At 49.4% G+C, this 22,629-nt stretch overlaps 1 protein-coding gene across 1 annotated transcript in view; it reads left to right on the forward strand.

Moving 5' to 3' along the window:
• The window catches only part of LOC119975806 (S-arrestin-like), a 98,230-nt gene that overhangs the window by 42,209 nt on the left and 33,392 nt on the right, over window positions 1–22,629 (forward strand). The window contains exons 5-6 of the mRNA XM_038815677.1: window positions 15,228–15,427; window positions 18,432–18,491. Coding sequence (XP_038671605.1) covers window positions 15,228–15,427; window positions 18,432–18,491 — 260 coding nt within the window. The remainder of the gene's footprint in view (window positions 1–15,227; window positions 15,428–18,431; window positions 18,492–22,629) is intronic.

A 22,629-nucleotide genomic window follows, 5' to 3' on the forward strand; every position in this document is an offset into this window, starting at 1 on the left:
CGCAGATACAATGTACCACTGCAGATACACTGAACCCTCGCAGATACACTGAACCCTCGCAGATACACTGAACCTTCGCAGATACACTGAACCCTCGCAGATACACTGAACCATCGCAGATATACTGAACCCTCACAGATATACTGAATCCTCGCAGATACACTGAACCCTCGCAGATATACTGAACCCTCGCAGATATACTGAACCACCGCAGATACACTGAACCCTCACAGATACACTGAACCCTCGCAGATACACTGAACCCTCGCAGATACACTGAACCCTCACAGATACACTGAACCCTCGCAAATACACTGAACCCTCATAGATAGACTGAACCCTCGCAGATACACTGAACCCTCGCAGATACACTGAACCCTCACAGATACACTGAACCCTCGCAAATACACTGAACCCTCATAGATACACTGAACCCTCGCAGATATACTGAACCACCGCAGATACACTGAACCCTCGCAGATACACTGAACCCTCGCAGATACACTGAACCCTCGCAGATACACTGAACCCTCGCAGATACACTGAACCCTCGCAGATACACTGAACCCTCGCAGATACACTGAACCCTCGCAGATACACTGAACCCTCACAGATACACTGAACCCTCGCAAATACACTAAACCACCGCAGATACACTGAACCCTCGCAGATACACTGAACCCTCGCAGATACACTGAACCCTCACAGATACACTGAACCCTCGCAAATACACTGAACCACCGCAGATGCACTGAACTCTCACAGATACACTGAACCCTCGCAGATACACTGAACCCTCGCAGATACACTGAACCCTCACAGATACACTGAACCCTCGCAAATACACTAAACCACCGCAGATACACTGAACCCTCACAGATACACTGAAACCTCACAGATACACTGAACCCTCGCAAATACACTAAACCACCGCAGATACACTGAACCCTTGCAGATATATTGAACCACCACAGATACACTGAACCCTCGCAGATACACTGAACCCTCACAGATACACTGAACCCTCACAGATACACAGAACCCTCACAAATACACTAAACCACCGCAGATACACTGAACCCTCGCAGATACACTGAACCCTCGCAGATACACTGAACCCTCACAGATACACTGAACCCTCGCAAATACACTAAACCACCGCAGATACACTGAACCCTCACAGATACACTGAACCACCGCAGATGCACTGAACCCTCGCAGATACACTGAACCCTCTCAGATACACTGAACCCTCTCAGATACACTGAACCCTCTCAGATACACTGAACCCTCTCAGATACACTGAACCACCGCAGATACACTGAACCCTCTCAGATACACTGAACCACCGCAGATACACTGAACCCTCGCAGATACACTGAACCCTCGCAGATACACTGAACCCTCGCAGATACACTGAACCCTCACAGATACACTGAACCCTCGTAGATACACTGAACCCTCACAGATACACTGAACCCTCATAGATACACTGAACCCTCATAGATACACTGAACCCTCACAGATACACTGAACCCTCGCAGATACACTGAACCCTCGCAGATACACTGAACCCTCATAGATACACTGAACCCTCACAGATACACTGAACCCTCATAGATACACTGAACCCTCATAGATACACTGAACCCTCATAGATACACTGAACCCTCGCAGATACACTGAACCCTCACAGATACACTGAACCCTCATAGATACACTGAACCCTCATAGATACACTGAACCCTCATAGATACACTGAACCCTCATAGATACACTGAACCCTCATAGATACACTGAACCCTCGCAGATACACTGAACCCTCACAGATACACTGAACCCTCATAGATACACTGAACCCTCATAGATACACTGAACCCTCATAGATACACTGAACCCTCACAGATACACTGAACCCTCGCAGATGCACTGAACCCTCACAGATATACTGAATCCTCGCAGATACAATGTACCACTGCAGATACACTGAACCCTCGCAGATACACTGAACCATCGCAGATATACTGAACCCTCACAGATATACTGAATCCTCGCAGATACACTGAACCCTCGCAGATACACTGAACCACCGCAGATAGACTGAACCCTCGCAGATACACTGAACCCTCGCAGATAGACTGAACCCTCGCAGATACACTGAACCCTCGCAGATACACTGAACCCTCGCAGATATACTGAACCCTCACAGATACACTGAACCACCACAGATACACTGAACCCTCGCAGATACACTGAACCCTCACAGATACACTGAACCCTCACAGATACACTGAACCCTCGCAAATACACTAAACCACCGCAGATACACTGAACCCTCGCAGATACACTGAACCCTCGCAGATACACTGAACCCTCACAGATACACTGAACCCTCGCAAATACACTAAACCACCGCAGATACACTGAACCCTCACAGATACACTGAACCCTCACAGATACACTGAACCCTCGCAAATACACTAAACCACCGCAGATACACTGAACCCTCGCAGATACACTGAACCACCGCAGATGCACTGAACCCTCACAGATACACTGAACCCTCGCAGATACACTGAACCCTCGCAAATACACTAAACCACCGCAGATACACTGAACCCTCACAGATACACTGAAACCTCACAGATACACTGAACCCTCACAGATATACTGAACCCTCACAGATACACTGAACCCTCGCAGATACACTGAACCCTCTCAGATACACTGAACCCTCACAGATACACTGAACCCTCGCAGATACACTGAACCCTCGCAGATACACTGAACCCTCGCAGACACACTGAACCCTCGCAGATACACTGAACCCTCGCAGATACACTGAACCACCGCAGATACACTGAACCCTCACAGATACACTGAACCCTCGCAGTTACACTGAACCCTCGCAGATACACTGAACCCTCGCAGATACACTGAACCCTCATAGATACACTGAACCACCGCAGATACACTGAACCCTCACAGATACACTGAACCACCGCAGATACACTGAACCCTCGCAGATACACTGAACCCTCGCAGATACACTGAACCCTCGCAGATACACTGAACCACCGCAGATACACTGAACCCTCGCAGATACACTGAACCACCGCAGATACACTGAACCCTCACAGATACACTGAACCACCGCAGATACACTGAACCCTCGCAGATACACTGAACCCTCGCAAATACACTGAACCCTCGCAGACACACTGAACCCTCGCAGATACACTGAACCCTCGCAGATACACTGAACCATTGCAGATACACTGAACCACCACAGATACACTGAACCCTCGCAGATACACTGAACCCTCGCAGATACACTGAACCCTCGCAGATACACTGAACCCTCGCAGATACACTGAACCCTCGCAGATACACTGAACCCTCGCAGATACACTGAACCCTCGCAGATACACTGAACCCTCGCAGATACACTGAACCCTCACAGATACACTGAACACTCACAGATACACTGAACCCTCGCAGATACACTGAACCCTCGCAGATATACTGAACCCTCGCAGATACACTGAACCATCACAGATACACTGAACCCTCTCAGATACACTGAACCCTCTCAGATACACTGAACCCTCACAGATACACTGAACCCCCGCAAATACACTAAACCACTGCAGATACGCTGAACCCTCGCAGATACACTGAACCACCGCAGATACACTGAACCCTCATAGATACACTGAACCCTCGCAGATACACTGAATCCTCTCAGATACACTGAACCCTCTCAGATACACTGAACCCTCTCAGATACACTGAACCCTCACAGATACACTGAACCCTCGCAGATACACTGAACCCTCGCAGATACACTGAACCCTCGCAGATACACTGAACCCTCACAGATATACTGAACCCTCATAGATACACTGAACCCTCATAGATACACTGAACCCTCACAGATACACTGAACCCTCGCAGATACACTGAACCCTCGCAGATACACTGAACCCTCATAGATACACTGAACCCTCATAGATACACTGAACCCTCATAGATACACTGAACCCTCGCAGATACACTGAACCCTCGCAGATACACTGAACCCTCACAGATACACTGAACCCTCGCAGATACACTGAACCCTCGCAGATACACTGAACCCTCACAGATATACTGAATCCTCGCAGATACAATGTACCACTGCAGATACACTGAACCCTCGCAGATACACTGAACCCTCGCAGATACACTGAACCTTCGCAGATACACTGAACCCTCGCAGATACACTGAACCATCGCAGATATACTGAACCCTCACAGATATACTGAATCCTCGCAGATACACTGAACCCTCGCAGATATACTGAACCCTCGCAGATATACTGAACCACCGCAGATACACTGAACCCTCACAGATACACTGAACCCTCGCAGATACACTGAACCCTCGCAGATACACTGAACCCTCACAGATACACTGAACCCTCGCAAATACACTGAACCCTCATAGATAGACTGAACCCTCGCAGATACACTGAACCCTCGCAGATACACTGAACCCTCACAGATACACTGAACCCTCGCAAATACACTGAACCCTCATAGATACACTGAACCCTCGCAGATATACTGAACCACCGCAGATACACTGAACCCTCGCAGATACACTGAACCTTCGCAGATACACTGAACCCTCGCAGATACACTGAACCCTCGCAGATACACTGAACCCTCGCAGATACACTGAACCCTCGCAGATACACTGAACCCTCGCAGATACACTGAACCCTCACAGATACACTGAACCCTCGCAAATACACTAAACCACCGCAGATACACTGAACCCTCGCAGATACACTGAACCCTCGCAGATACACTGAACCCTCACAGATACACTGAACCCTCGCAAATACACTGAACCACCGCAGATGCACTGAACTCTCACAGATACACTGAACCCTCGCAGATACACTGAACCCTCGCAGATACACTGAACCCTCACAGATACACTGAACCCTCGCAAATACACTAAACCACCGCAGATACACTGAACCCTCACAGATACACTGAAACCTCACAGATACACTGAACCCTCGCAAATACACTAAACCACCGCAGATACACTGAACCCTTGCAGATATATTGAACCACCACAGATACACTGAACCCTCGCAGATACACTGAACCCTCACAGATACACTGAACCCTCACAGATACACAGAACCCTCACAAATACACTAAACCACCGCAGATACACTGAACCCTCGCAGATACACTGAACCCTCGCAGATACACTGAACCCTCACAGATACACTGAACCCTCGCAAATACACTAAACCACCGCAGATACACTGAACCCTCACAGATACACTGAACCACCGCAGATGCACTGAACCCTCGCAGATACACTGAACCCTCTCAGATACACTGAACCCTCTCAGATACACTGAACCCTCTCAGATACACTGAACCCTCTCAGATACACTGAACCACCGCAGATACACTGAACCCTCATAGATACACTGAACCCTCGCAGATACACTGAACCCTCGCAGATACACTGAACCCTCGCAGATACACTGAACCCTCACAGATATACTGAACCCTCATAGATACACTGAACCCTCATAGATACACTGAACCCTCACAGATACACTGAACCCTCGCAGATACACTGAACCCTCGCAGATACACTGAACCCTCATAGATACACTGAACCCTCACAGATACACTGAACCCTCATAGATACACTGAACCCTCATAGATACACTGAACCCTCATAGATACACTGAACCCTCGCAGATACACTGAACCCTCACAGATACACTGAACCCTCATAGATACACTGAACCCTCATAGATACACTGAACCCTCATAGATACACTGAACCCTCATAGATACACTGAACCCTCATAGATACACTGAACCCTCGCAGATACACTGAACCCTCATAGATACACTGAACCCTCACAGATACACTGAACCCTCGCAGATACACTGAACCCTCGCAGATACACTGAACCCTCATAGATACACTGAACCCTCATAGATACACTGAACCCTCATAGATACACTGAACCCTCACAGATACACTGAACCCTCGCAGATGCACTGAACCCTCACAGATATACTGAATCCTCGCAGATACAATGTACCACTGCAGATACACTGAACCCTCGCAGATACACTGAACCATCGCAGATATACTGAACCCTCACAGATATACTGAATCCTCGCAGATACACTGAACCCTCGCAGATACACTGAACCACCGCAGATAGACTGAACCCTCGCAGATACACTGAACCCTCGCAGATAGACTGAACCCTCGCAGATACACTGAACCCTCGCAGATATACTGAACCCTCACAGATACACTGAACCACCACAGATACACTGAACCCTCGCAGATACACTGAACCCTCACAGATACACTGAACCCTCACAGATACACTGAACCCTCGCAAATACACTAAACCACCGCAGATACACTGAACCCTCGCAGATACACTGAACCCTCGCAGATACACTGAACCCTCACAGATACACTGAACCCTCGCAAATACACTAAACCACCGCAGATACACTGAACCCTCACAGATACACTGAACCACCGCAGATGCACTGAACCCTCACAGATACACTGAACCCTCGCAGATACACTGAACCCTCGCAAATACACTAAACCACCGCAGATACACTGAACCCTCACAGATACACTGAAACCTCACAGATACACTGAACCCTCGTAAATACACTAAACCACCGCAGATACACTGAACCCTCACAGATATATTGAACCACCACAGATACACTGAACCCTCGCAGATCCACTGCACATCACAGATAAACTGAACCCTCGCAGATACACTGAACCCTCGCAGATATACTGAACCCTCGCAGATACACCGAACCCTCACAGATACACTGAACCCTCGCAGATATACTGAACCCTCGCAGATACACTGAACACTTGCAGATACATTGAACCCATGCAGATGCACTGAACCCTCACAGATACATTGAACCCTCGCAGATACACTGAACCCTCGCAGATACACTGAACCCTCACAGATACACTGAACTCTCACAGATACACTGAACCCTCACAGATACACTGAACCCTCACAGATACATTGAACCCTCACAGATACATTGAACTATCGCAGATACACTGAACCCTCACAGATACACTGAACCCTCACAGATAGACTGAACCCTCGCAGATACACTGAACCATCGCAGATATACTGAACCCTCACAGATATACTGAATCCTCGCAGATACACTGAACCCTCGCAAATACACTAAACCACCGCAGATATACTGAACCCTCACAGATACACTGAACCACCACAGATACACTGAACCCTCACAGATACACTGAACCCTCGCAGATACACTGAACCCTCACAGATACACTGAACCCTCGCAAATACACTAAACCACCGCAGATACACTGAACCCTCACAGATACACTGAACCACCGCAGATGCACTGAACCCTCACAGATACACTGAACCCTCGCAGATACACTGAACCCTCGCAAATACACTAAACCCTCTCAGATACACTGAACCCTCGCAAATACACTAAACCCTCTCAGATACACTGAACCCTCACAGATACACTGAACCCTCACAGATACACTGAAACCTCACAGATACACTGAACCCTCGTAAATACACTAAACCACCGCAGATACACTGAACCCTCACAGATATATTGAACCACCACAGATACACTGAACCCTCGCAGATCCACTGCACATCACAGATAAACTGAACCCTCGCAGATACACTGAACCCTCGCAGATATACTGAACCCTCGCAGATACACCGAACCCTCACAGATACACTGAACCCTCGCAGATATACTGAACCCTCGCAGATACACTGAAGACTTGCAGATACATTGAACCCATGCAGATGCACTGAACCCTCACAGATACATTGAACCCTCGCAGATACACTGAACCCTCACAGATACACTGAACCCTCGCAGATACACTGAACCCTCACAGATACATTGAACCCTCGCAGATACACTGAACCATTGCAGATACACTGAACCCTCGCAGATACACTGAACCCTCACAGATACACTGAACTCTCACAGATACACTGAACCCTCACAGATACACTGAACCCTCACAGATACATTGAACCCTCACAGATACATTGAACTATCGCAGATATGCTAAACCACCGCAGATAAACTGAACCCTCATAGATACACTGAACCCTCACAGATATACTGAATCCTCTCAGATACACTGAACCCTCTCAGATACACTGAACCCTTGCAGAGGCACTGGACCATCGCAGATATACTGAACCCTTGCAGATACATTGAACCCTCAGAGATACACTGAACCCTCTCAGATACACTGAACTATCGCAGATATGCTAAACCACCGCAGATAAACTGAACCCTCATAGATACACTGAACCCTCACAGATACACTGAACCCTCACAGATACACTGAACCCTCACAGATACATTGAACTATCGCAGATATGCTAAACCACCGCAGATAAACTGAACCCTCATAGATACACTGAACCCTCTCAGATACACTGAACCCTCATAGATACACTGAACCCTCACAGATACACTGAACCCTCACAGATACACTGAACCATCGCAGATACACTGAACCCTCGCAGATACACTGAACCCTCGCAGATACACTGAACCCTCACAGATACACTGAACCCTCACAGATACACTGAACCCTCACAGATACACTGAACCCTTGCAGATACACTGAACCCTCACAGATACACTGAACCCTCACAGATACACTGAACCCTCGCAGTTACACTGAACCCTCGCAGATACACTGAACCCTCGCAGATACACTGAACCCTCGCAGATACACTGAACTCTCACAGATACACTGAACCCTTGCAGACACACTAAACACTCGCAGATACACTGAACTCTCATGGATATACTGAACCACCGCAGATACACTGAACCCTCTCAGATACACTGAACCCTCTCAGATACACTGAACCCTCTCAGATACACTAAACCCTCTCAGATACACTGAACCCTCACAGATACACTGAACCCTCGCAGATACACTGAACTCTCGCAGATACACTGAACCCTTGCAGAGGCACTGGACCACCGCAGATGCACTGAACCCTCGGAGATACACTGAACCCTCACAGATACACTGAACTCTCGCAGATACACTGAACCCTTGCAGAGGCACTGGACCACCGCAGATGCACTGAACCCTCGCAGATACACTGAACCCTCGCAGATACACTGAACCCTCACAGATACACTGAACCCTCGCAGATACACTGAACTCTCACAGATACACTGAACCCTCGCAGATACACTAAACCACCGCAGATACAGTGAACCTCCGCAGATACACTAAACCACCGCAGATACACTGAACCTCCGCAGATACACTAAACCACCGCAGATACACTGAACCCTCTCAGATACACTGAACCCTCGCAGATACACTAAACCACCGCAGATACACTGAACCCTCGCAGATACACTGAACCCTCGCAGATACACTGAACTCTCACAGATACACTGAACCCTCTCAGATACACTGAACCCTCTCAGATACACTGAACCCTCGCAGATACACTGAACCCTCGCAGATACACTGAACCCTCGCAGATGCACTGAACCCTCGGAGATACACTGAACCCTCGGAGATACACTGAACCCTCACAGATACACTGAACCCTCACAGATACACTGAACCCTCTCAGATACACTGAACCCTCACAGATACACTGAACCCTCACAGATACACTGAACCCTCGCAGATACACTGAACCCTCGCAGATACACTGAACCCTCACAGATACACTGAACCCTCGCAGATACACTGAACCCTCGCAGATACACTGAACCCTCACAGATACACTGAACTCTCACAGATACACTGAACCCTCGCAGATACACTGAACCCTCGCAGATACACTGAACCCTCACAGATACACTGAACCCTCGCAGATACACTGAACCCTCACAGATACACTGAACTCTCACAGATACACTGAACCCTCGCAGATACACTGAACCATCACAGATACACTGAACCTTCGCCGATACAGTGAACCCTCGCAGATACACTGAAGCATCGCAGATACACTGAACCCTCGCAGATACACTGAACCCTCGCAGATACACTGAACCTTTGCAGATACACTAAACCACCGCAGATACACTGAACCCTCGGAGATACACCGAACCCTCACAGATACACTGAACCCTCGCAGATACACTGAACCCTCACAGATACACCGAACCCTCACAGATACACCGAACCCTCGCAGATACACTGAACCCTCGCAGATACACTGAACCCTAAGATACACTGAACCCTAGTAGATATACTGAACATGCATACTCATACTCAACGCTCATTCATCCTCCTTATATATAGGGACATTCATCCTTTCACACGTTCTGAACTCCTTCACAGTCTCTGAACCCAACGACACTCTCTGACCCCTCTCTCACACTCTGAACCCTCTCTCACACTCTCTGAACCCTCTCTCACACTCTCTGAACCCTCTCTCACACTCTCTGAACCCTCTCTCACACTCTCTGAACCCTCTCTCACACTCTCTGAACCCTCTCTCACACTCTCTGAACCCTCTCTCACACTCTCTGAACCCTCTCTCACACTCTCTGAACCCTCTCTCACACTCTCTGAACCCTCTCTCACTCTCTGAACCCTCTCTCACACTCTCTGAACCCTCTCTCACACTCTCTGAACCCTCTCTCACACTCTCTGAACCCTCTCTCACACTCTCTGAACCCTCTCTCACACTCTGAAACCTCTCTCACACTCTCTGAAACCTCTCTCACACTCTCTGAACCCTCTCTCACACTCTCTGAACCCTCTCTCACACTCTCTGACCCCTCTCTCACACTCTGAACCCTCTCTCACACTCTCTGAACCCTCTCTCACACTCTCTGAACCCTCTCTCACACTCTCTGAACCCTCTCTCACACTCTCTGAACCCTCTCCCACACTCTGAACCCTCTCTCACACCCTCTGAACCCTCTCTCACACTCTCTGAACCCTCTCTCACACTCTCTGAACCCTCTCTACACTCTCTGAACCCTCTCTCACACTCTCTGAACCCTCTCTCACACTCTCTGAACCCTCTCTCACTCTCTGAACCCTCTCTCACACTCTCTGAACCCTCTCTCACACTCTCTGAACCCTCTCTCACACTCTCTGAACCCTCTCTCACACTCTCTGAACCCTCTCTCACACTCTGAAACCTCTCTCACACTCTCTGAAACCTCTCTCACACTCTCTGAACCCTCTCTCACACTCTCTGAACCCTCTCTCACACTCTCTGACCCCTCTCTCACACTCTGAACCCTCTCTCACACTCTCTGAACCCTCTCTCACACTCTCTGAACCCTCTCTCACACTCTCTGAACCCTCTCTCACACTCTCTGAACCCTCTCCCACACTCTGAACCCTCTCTCACACCCTCTGAACCCTCTCTCACACTCTCTGAACCCTCTCTCACACTCTCTGAACCCTCTCTACACTCTCTGAACCCTCTCTCACACTCTCTGAACCCTCTCTACACTGAACCCTCTCTCACACTCTCTGAACCCTCTCTACACTCTCTGAACCCTCTCTCACACTCTGAACCCTTTCTACACATTCTGAACCCTTTCTACACTCTCTGAACCCTCTCTCACACCCTCTGAACCCTCTCTCACACTCTCTGAACCCTCTCTCACACTCTGAACCCTCTCTACACTCTCTGAACCCTCTCTACACTCTCTGAACCCTCTCTACACTCTCTGAACCCTCTCTACACTCTCTGAACCCTCTCTCACACTCTGAACCCTTTCTACACATTCTGAACCCTTTCTACACTCTCTGAACCCTCTCTCACACCCGCTGAACCCTCTCTCACACTCTCTGAACCCTCTCTCACACTCTCTGAACCCTCTCATACTGAACCCTCTCTACACACTCTGAACCCTCTCTACACTCTCTGAACCCTCTCTACACTCTCTGAACCCTCTCTACACTCTCTGAACCCTCTCTCACACTCTGAACCCTTTCTACACATTCTGAACCCTTTCTACACTCTCTGAACCCTCTCTCACACCCGCTGAACCCTCTCTCACACTCTCTGAACCCTCTCTCACACTCTCTGAACCCTCTCACACTGAACCCTCTCTACACACTCTGAACCCTCTCTCACACTCTCTGAACCCTCTCTACACACTCTGAACCTTCTCTACACACTCTGAACCCTCTCTACACACTCTGAACCCTCTCTACACTCTCTGAACCCTCTCTCACACTCTCTGAACCCTCTCTCACACTCTCTGAACCCTCTCTACACACTCTGAACCCTCTCTACACACTCTGAACCCTCTCTACACACTCTGAACCCTCTCTCTGAACCCTCTCTCACACTCTCTGAACCCTCTCTACACACTCTGAACCCTCTCTCACACTCTCTGAACCCTCTCTCACACTCTCTGAACCCTCTCTCACACTCTCTGAACCCTCTCTCACACCCTCTGAACCCTCTCTCACACTCTCTGAACCCTCTCTCACACTCTCTGAACCCTCTCTCACACTCTCTGAACCCTCTCTCACACTCTCTGAACCCTCTCTCACACTCTCTGAACCCTCTCTCACACTCTCTGAACCCTCTCTCACACTCTCTGAACCCTCTCTCACACTCTCTGAACCCTCTCTCACACTCTGAACCATCTCCTACACTCTCTGAACCCTCTCCCACACTCTCTGAACCCACTCTCACACTCTCTGACCCCTCTCACATTCTCTGAACCCTTTCTCACACTCTCTGAACCCTCTCTCACACTCTCTGAACCAACTCACACACTCTCTGACCCCTCTCACATTCTCTGAACCCTCTCTCACACTCTCTGAACCCTCTCCCAGACTCTCTGAACCCTCTCTCCCACTCTCTGAACCCTCTCTCCCACTCTCTGAACCCTCTCTCCCACTCTCTGAACCCTCTCTCACACTCTCTGAACCCTCTCTCCCACTCTCTGAACCCTCTCTCCCACTCTCTGAACCCTCTCTCCCACTCTCTGAACCCTCTCTCACACTCTCTGAACCCTCTCTACACACTCTCTGAACCCTCTCTCACTCTCTGAACCCTCTCTCCCACTCTCTGAACCCTCTCTACACACTCTGAACCCTCTCTCACACTCTCTGAACCCTCTCTCCCACTCTCTGAACCCTCTCTCCCACTCTCTGAACCCTCTCTCCCACTCTCTGAACCCTCTCTCACACTCTCTGAACCCTCTCTACACACTCTCTGAACCCTCTCTACACACTGAACCCTCTCTCACACTCTCTGAACCCTCTCTACACACTCTGAACTCTCTCTCACATTCTCTGAACCCTCTCTCACACTCTCTGAACCCTCTCTACACTCTCTAAACCCTCTCGCACATTCTCTGAACCCTCTCTCACACTCTCTGAACCCTCGCTACACTCTCTAGACCCTCTCTACACTCTCTGAACCCTCTCTCTGAACCGTCTCTCACACTCTCTGAACTCTCTCTCACACTCTCTAAACCCTCTCTCACACTCTCTGAACCCTCTCTCACACTCTCTGAACCCTCTCTCACACTCTCTGATCCCTCTCTCACACTCTCTGAACCCTCTCTCGCACACTCTGAACCCTCATGCACTGAACCCTCACACACTACACTCTCACTCACTGAACCATCACACACTCTGAGCACTTATTTTGAAAGAGACAATCAAGTTCAGTGTAAAACGCCTGGTCAATCTGGTATAACACACTTTAGTCAACTTCCCAAGATTCATTTAAACCCTCTTGTGCCTTGCTCATACGTGCACTCAATGAGTCCTGCACATATATGGACAAACAATGTCTTCTGCAAGCATATACGTCCTCACATTTGTAAGTGTGAATGGGCAATATCATGGAGGTGTTAGAGCATACATTGGTACTCGCACTTTGAGCTACAAATCGGGTACCAATTTAACACTGAAGCATTCTGCATCCAACTTTTACCCTGCTATTGATCACATTGCTAAATTCCTGAGGCTTAACTTTAGGCATCACAGGCAGATGTTGTGAACAGGGTATAAGGGTTCTAGAATATACTATATACTAGGTACCTGTTTGAAGATGCTATTGGAGTTCCAAATCAGCTGAACCAACATCAATCCTGTCGGTCTGCAGCCACCTCTCATTTATATTATACTTAATTTATGAAAAGGATGTTATTCAAGTGGAGCCAGGAGGAGCCGAATGCTCCCCCGATTATGCTGTGATTTCAACCTGCTCCAGACGGCCCCTCATGGGTTTGATCTGTGGGGACACTACCTCACATTTTACACTGTCATGTGACCAGCTCAGCCTGGAGTTGCAGATGAAGCCCATGGCCAACCTTTGGGTCTCTTGGTTCGGGTGTAGCCTGGCTGAGCAACACCAAGTCATGGCCCAATCACTGGGCCAGTCAATTACCTCCTCGAGCCTCTTCCATCTTTGAAGTAAGATGTTGGTTCTAATAGACTGAAGATACCAACCTACCACCCCAATTAGTTGCACCTTTGAGCAGTTCACAGCCGATCCAATAGCTGTAAAAGCTTTGATTATTGAAGGTCCATGCGTGATGGAACTCTGTTTCTTTCCACAGATGCTGCCTGATCTGCTGAATATTTGCAACATTTTCTGTTTAAATTTCAAAGACATTCCCTCGTTATTTCGTTAGTACATTCTCCTTCCCTCTCTTCCTCTTTTCACAGTTCACCTAGCTGTGTGATTTATAAATCTTTTCTCTTGCTTTCCAACACATCAATGGAAGGAGGCTTGCCCCAGTATCTATAGCAGTACCGCAAAGTGGGTATCAAACTAGATTTGCCGAAGCTTTAATGGATCGCTTTCACAATCTCAGTGGCTGGTGGGGTAGCCCTGTGCTCATCAATGCCCGCAATTATTGCAAAGTGAACACAATGGGATTTTGTGAGCCGCAGATGGGGCGGAGAGGGTTGGACTGCTAGAATTAAGAATTCAGAGCACTGGAAGCCATGTGTGAGACCTCAGTATGCCATGTTTGTTGTTTGAGACTGGTTATCATAGAATTTACAGTGCAGAAGGAGGCCATTCGGCCCATCGAGTCTGCGCGGGCTCTTGCAGATTATATTGAACGTTGTTCGCTGCTGACGACAGGCCGCTATTATTTCTGACTCGTTGTTTCAGTTTTTTGCAGACTGCTCTGTGCATTCCGCTACGGACGCGAGGATATAGATGTTTGCGGGTTAAAGTTCAGAAGAGATCTGTATATGTCCACGGTGCAAGTCTATCCACCTCCTTTGGGGGAAAAGCAAAAACCCCAAACTAAGCTGCAAGAGCTTTTAGCAAGGAAGTTTGGAGATAAAGCTTATCCATTCCACTTGCAGGTATTTCTCTCTCTCTCTGTTGTCTCTTTCACTGAAGAGGAGTGAACAGGTTCAACTGATTATTTTTGAAGGTTGTAACGGCTGCTTTTCAATACTGCGCACTTTTCAGCGGGTCCTGGGGTGATTCACAGTTATGATTTTGTTCAAATGAATTCAGCTATTGCCAAAGCAATCGCACTTCTTTTTTTAATAAATTTAGATTACCCAATTCATTTTTTCCAATTAAGGGGCAATTTAGCGTGGCCAATCCAACTAACCTGCACATCTTTGGGTAGTGGGGGTGAACCCCACGCAAACACGGGGAGAATGTGCAAACTCCACACGGACAGTGACCCAGAGCTGGGATCGAACCTGGGACCTCAGCGCCGGGAAGCAGCTCTGCTAACCCAGAGCCATGGCACTCCTGTCTATCGATTAACTGTGAGGTAAGCTGGCAGAGTGGTCATGTTACCGGACTCGTTGGCAATCAGGCGACCTTGACCGATGAAGAGTTCAAATCCCACCATGACAGCAGCTAGTGAAACCACCAAAATGCCATAGAAACCCATTTGACTCAGAAATTCCTTCAGGGAAAGAAGTCCTGTTATTTATACACAGTATGGCTTCCACTTGACTCCCAATCTCAGGAATGTGGTTGTCTCTTAACTACCCTCAAGCTACTCAGTTGGAATCAACAAGGCAGCTCACATCCACCTTCTCTATGGCAATTAGGGATGGACAATAAATGCTGGCCTAGCCAGCGATGTCCACTACCTGATAATTTCTACAGCCAAATTGTTACAACCCCTCCTGCCCAGCCGGATGTTGCCAAAGTAAACGCCAATTTAGATGGCCGGCTCCAGCCGTGAGGGCTGGTGGAATACAATGTGGCAGGGCAGGTGGGACAACATGCTGTAGTAGGGCTTCTGGGTGGGGCTGTGTGTGAATAGGCTGTGGTGGGGCTGACAGGGGGCCACACACTGTGGTGGGGCTGGGGGAGGGGGGCAGACACGCTGCGGTGGGGCTGGGGTCAAGGGGCAGACACACTGTGGTGGGGCTGGGGTCAAGAGGCAGACACGCTGTGGTGGGGCTGAGGGGGATAATGCTCGGGTGGGGGGGTGGGGGTGAGGTTAGAGGGGGCGAATATGCTGTGGTGGGGCTGGGGGCGAGGGGCAGACACACTGGTGGGGCTGGGGAGGGGCAGACAGGCTGTGGTGGGGCTCCGGGGAGGTGCGGACACGCTGCGGTGGGGCTGGGGTGGGGTGGCCGACACACTGTGGTGGGGCTGGGGGGCGGACACACTGTGGTGGGGCTGGGGGGCCGGACAGGCTGTGGTGGAGCTGGGGGAGGGTGCGGACACGCTGCGGTAGGGCTGGGGTGGGGGGGCTGACACACTGTGGTGGGGCTGGGGGCGAGGGGCAGACAGACTGTGGTGGGGCTGGGGGGGCAGACAGGCTGTGGTGGGACTGGGGGGGCAGACAGGCTGTGGTGGAGCGGGGGAGTGGGGCGAACACATTGTTGTGGGGCTGGGGGGGACATGTTGTGGTGAGGCTGTGTGGTGGACACGCTGTAGTGGGGCTGGGGGGCAGCGGGCAGGGTGTGGTGGGGCTGAGGGGCGGCGGGCAGGGTGTGGTGGGGCTGGGGGTGCAGACAGGCTGTGGTGGGGCTGGGGGTGCAGACAGGCTGTGGTGGGGCTGGGGGTGCAGACAGGCTGTGGTGGGGCTGGGGGTGCGGACACGCTGAGGTGGGGCTGGGGGGGCAGACACGCAGTGGTGGGGCTGGGCGGTGGACATGCTGGGGAGGCGCTGGGGTGGGGGGGCGGACACGCTGTGGTAGATCTGGGCAGCGGACACGCTGGGGGGGGCTGTACAATTCTAGCTTGTGTAATTTCTGTCATAATATGCACCCATGCACATCATGGGGTAAAAGCAGGCAGTGACAGACACCCAGGTGAGCCAATCAACATACAGAACAGAACACTACCAATCACCAGACAGAACACTAGAGGGTGGCTTCCATCTATAAAACACACGAGGCATCAGCACTCTGCCTCTTTCCACTGGTGACAACTGTAGTGACAGTCAGGGTGTACAAATCATTCAACACCTTCTACACGTGATCAGAGCCAGCCTGGTCTAGATAGTTAGTGTTAGTTTACTTAGAGTAGTAGAGAGTCAACACACAGGCAGCTGTGTGTTTCGTTACTGAAGTTCAATAAATCTTATTGAACCAACGCCTACGTTTGGTGTCTGCTATATGGTTTATCTGCATCGTGCTGCAGTCCGTGTTACCCCAGGGTGAATAACACGACAATTTATTTCCATGTTTAAAGTATCAGCACTCAGCCCTGAAATGGAACTAACCAGAACTGGTCAATCAAACATACCTGAAGCAAGACTGTGCCAACAGCCAGTACACATAAGTAGTAGGCCTGTCTCTTTACAGAGAGGAAATTATATTTGCTTCATTCATTCAGTTGTAAATAACAGTTCATGGGAGGTGCAGGTCTGACTATTAAACTGCCTTAATCAATGAGCATGAATGAAGGGAATTGGAAAGCAGCCTGAATAGTAAAATAAAAAGGTGATGTCACCATTGACTACTTTCCCCTCTGCGGGGGGAGAGCTGATTGGTGGCGATTCAACCCGAGTGTCACCACACCTCAGGCAAGGGGCAGGGTTGAGAAGGCAATGTAGGGTGATCATTGCTCGGCACAACATCGAGGGCCGAAGGGCCTGTTCTGTGCTGTACTGTTCTATGTTCTATGTTCTAACCTCAGCTGTTGTGAGGATTGAACCCATGCTGCTGCTGGCCTTACCTTGCATCACAAACCAGCTGTCCAACCAAGTGAAATAAACCCTCGGCTACTCCAGCTCTAGGCAACATTATATGATGCAGGGGGTATAAACAACTGTGGTAGAGAAATAAGAAATACAGATGGGAAATACTGCAGCTTATTTTTCTTCGACTTGTGCTGCATTGAAAGGCGGGCCCACCTTAACACTATTTCTTTCTCCTTTGACAGATCCCAGACTATTTACCCTGCTCTGTTACCTTGCAACTGGGTCCCAATGAAATTGATAAGGTGAGATATTTAAGATGCTACATAAGGTAGCGGGGTGAAACAGGAAAGAATGTTTGAAGGAATTGGAATGCTGGCTCAGTACAGATCATGGGCGGGAATCTACGCTTGCCGATGCCGATTTCAAAATCGGCAATCTGGCGGAGAATCGCTTTTTGCGACCGAATCGGGGGCGGCGACTGTTTTGGGATGCTCCGCCCCCGCCAAACCACGTTATCGAGGAGTACACCGCACGCCATTGGGACGGTCTCAGGATGCTATCTGAAGGCCCTCCCCCAATGCTCCGCCCCCGATGGGCGAGTTCACAACGCCGAGATTCATTTGTGCTCTCAGTTTTCGTGAACCCGGCATGGCGGCTGCGGACTGTGGGGACGGGCTGTGCCGCTGGCTGGAAAGGGGGGGGGGGCTTCGGCGAGGGCTGGGAGGACAGGTCGGGGTGGTCCGGGGGTGGCGGGGGCGATCCAGGGGTGCACTATCTGGCAGGTCGGGTCCGCCATGTCGTACGGCGTGACCGCTGCAGGTCGGCACCGTGCATGCGCAGCCACGCACCCAATTGTCCACCCGTTTATTTCGTAAAGGCTGTGTGGTTTACATGGTGCAGCTGCTAGACCCTCACCGGTTGGAGGATTGGTGTTGGGGCCTCGGCGATTTCTTCACCCTTGATCTGGACACAAATCAGAGAATCCAGCCCCATATGTTCTCATATGCAAAGCCCAAATATTTCTGATATCTGCCCATGGGCCTAACCTAGAAGATGCTGAAAACATATTTGCGCCTTGCAGGCAGCAATACACGACCAGATTGGTGGGACCTGAACTTATGTCTGCAGTTAAACTCCCTGCTGCAATGTTCGTGGAGTAGCAGGTAAAATTAGAACCATAGATTCCCTACAGTGCAGAAGGAGGCCATTCAGCCCATCGGGTCTGCACCGACTGCCTGAAAGAGCACCCTACCTAGGTCCACTCCCCTACCCTATCCCCATAATCCCACCTAAACTGCACATGCCTTCCTGGAAACTAAGAGGTAATTTTAGCATGATCAATCTACCAAGCCTGCACATCATTGGACTGTGGGAGAAAACCGGAGCACCTGGAGGAAACCCACGCAGACATGGGGAGAACATGCAAACTCCACACAGACACTCAAGGCCAGAAGTTGAACCAAGGTCCACGGCACTGTGAGGCAGTAGTGCTAACCACTATGCCACTGTGCTGCCTGCACCCTTTAAGAAGGACCATGAAAGGGTAAAATCAGATCAGACACCACCTTGAACTGCATATTAGTTGGTGTTATTGGCTGGTGCCAGGTCGGCACTGACAAGGGTTAGAAGGGAGATTCTCCACAGCGCGTTCTTGCTGCATTGGCTCTGAGATGGCTGGCTTGCTATTACGCCATCAGGATGAACTCTTAGCATTCAGAAAATACTGGGTGGTGCTTGCTTTACAATCAACTGTGCGACTGAGACAGCCCCATCCAATAAGACACTGACCATTCAAACCTACCCCAAAGTGATTCACAATATAAACATGTCATGAGGCACCTCAGCACTGAACAATACAGAAATATTGCTGTGTCTATGTGTGGACCCAATAAAATAATGGAGCAAAAGCAAAATATTACCAACCTCAACCTTCTTGCAATGAAGTCACAGGTTTATCAATGGTCTCACGATACAAATGTTCCACTAGGATGAAGGAAACCAGTGGGGAAGATTCTAGATGCATCTCTGATCTAGATTAAAGTAGCAGTTGGGTGCTTACAATTGGTCTCAACTTGGAAAGAAAGGAATAGAATTGTCTATAACACCTGCTTCTGATCACGACCCAAAGATTTGTGCTGGGACATTGCTTATCAGTGTATATTGGATGAGCTCAGTTGTGATACTCCCTTGAGTGTACCAGGGTAGCTTCTCATACCAACAATTTCGGCTCACACAGAAAAATGGCCACTTGAGTGAGGTATTAAAGAGACGCCAGCACCCATGGAGTGTACACTCAGCAGGATACATTGCATTATTGGGGGGGGGGGGGGGGGGGGGAGGAGGGGGGGGTGGGAGGGGGGGTGGGGGGCGGGGGGGGCGTAGGGAGGTGTCAAGAGTTCTGTGGCTCTGGGTGAATAAAATAAACATAGAAACATGGAAAATAGGTTCAGGGGTAGGCCATTCGGTCCTTCAGGTCTGCACCACCATTCAATATGACCATGGCTGATCATGCAAATTCAGTATCCCATTCCCGTTTTCTCTCCATACCCCTTGATCCCTTTAGCCGCAAGGGCCACGCCCAGCTCCCTCTTGAATATATCCAACAAACTAGCCCCAACAGCTTTCTGTGGTAGAGAATTCCAAAATTCACGGGCGGAATTCTCCGCTCCCCATGGGGCATGGGAGAATCGGGGGAGAGCCTCCCGCTCGGAAAAATCACCGCTCTCCGTGCGAACTGTTGCACGTTTTACTGTGGTTGTAAAACGCGTTTATTGGAGTGTATTAACACGCCTCCGTATTCGACGTGTGCTTAACACTACTAGGCTCTGTTGTATGTATTTATTCAGCTTTAGGAGTCGCCAGTTGCCGTATAGACAACGTCACAAGTATTCCAAGGTCAAGTTCAAAGTAATAAAGACGATACACCGATTAGTAAGGTCCAAACGATAATATTTATTATACAGTTATAATAAATACTCATGCACACACTAAGAGACTAAGCTATAACTAAACTTAAGTGAACAGAATACTTATCTAACAGGAACAGGCAAGGTCAGGGAACGAGGCCTTCGTCCTGGTCTTGTACTGCAGCCTTCAGCAAGCGTTCTGGTAACTGGGGGTTTAGCGGGCTTGGATCGTGTAGCGAGCGTCGTATTGGACTTACGGTTTCGGCGGCTGGTGCTCAACGGCTGGAGTCAGGATGCAAGATGTCAGTCAGAGCTGGAGCACGGGTTTAACAGACCGGGCTATGTGGGGAATTTGCCTTTATACCCCTCTCTAATGTCCTTGCCCTCTTCTAGGCGGGCTCTACCTTTCGGTACCGATTGGAGCGTTTCCAAACGGTTACCTTCGAAATCCTCCAATGCGGGGGCCTTCCTCGATGTTGGGGGGTGGTTTCGATATTTGTTACTCTGGTGCCATCCTGTCTGCGCAACCAATTAAGTGTTACATTGAGATGGAAATGTTGCCATTGTTTGTGCCTGGATCTGGGCTGCCTCATCAGAATGCTAAGCGCTTTGCCATTAACACCTTTGGCTTGGAGATCTTGCACCTGGCCAGAAACTGGTTTGCTGCGTGCAAAATGCTAATTAGTTGAGAGCAGACTGTCTGTTCTCACTAAACAGGCTTTTCCTTCTGTCTTCCATTTTACTTTGGCTCAGTGTCCATTTTGCGTGGCCAGCATGGCTACATTCCCTCCTTGTGATCCTCACAATCATACTATTGTGAAGGATCACCTATGTACGTTGCCTTCCTTGTGTTCTGACCTCTTGCCAGTTCCTGTTCTACTCTATCTTAAACTATGGGAAGAAGAAAAAAATTTTTAACTAACATTTCTACTTGGCCCTATGTCAAAGGGACATGCATTACTACAACTGGGAACCTCTACCTATCACTATTAACCTTAACCTTAACTTAACATTTCATCACTCTAAAACCTTAACCATTCACACCACAACATCACACTTCCCAACTCGGCAGTCGAGTATGGAACAATATAATACATGGCTGAACTTTTTATTTACAGAGTGTTGTAATCAGTGAGGGGTTGAGGGGTTTGGTGGAATCCGAAGATGGGGGATTGAACTCTATAGATGGGTGAGGTGCTGGAACGAGAGGCTCTCCTCTTCCATTTCCTCAACCTGAGGGTCTGTACTAGTATGATGAGGATCGCGATCACCAACAGTGATTCGATTATATAGGACATGGAGTACCACGTCATGAATTTAGTGCACCAGGTCTGAACCTCGCTGATCAGAGCTGAGCACTGGGGGTTTGCTGTAATTGAAACATTTACGGTGGGGGTTGTGGGGGAAACGTGTCTTGTTTCCACACATATACACATAACATTTAGAAACAATAGGTGGGTTTCCATCATTTTGCTGTTCTTCTTCTTTCTCTTCCTTCTTCCTCCGGTATTGACAATCCTGGCTTCAACCTCTG

This window comes from Scyliorhinus canicula, chromosome 13 (genome assembly GCF_902713615.1).
Source record: "Scyliorhinus canicula chromosome 13, sScyCan1.1, whole genome shotgun sequence".
Classification (NCBI taxonomy): domain Eukaryota; kingdom Metazoa; phylum Chordata; class Chondrichthyes; order Carcharhiniformes; family Scyliorhinidae; genus Scyliorhinus; species Scyliorhinus canicula.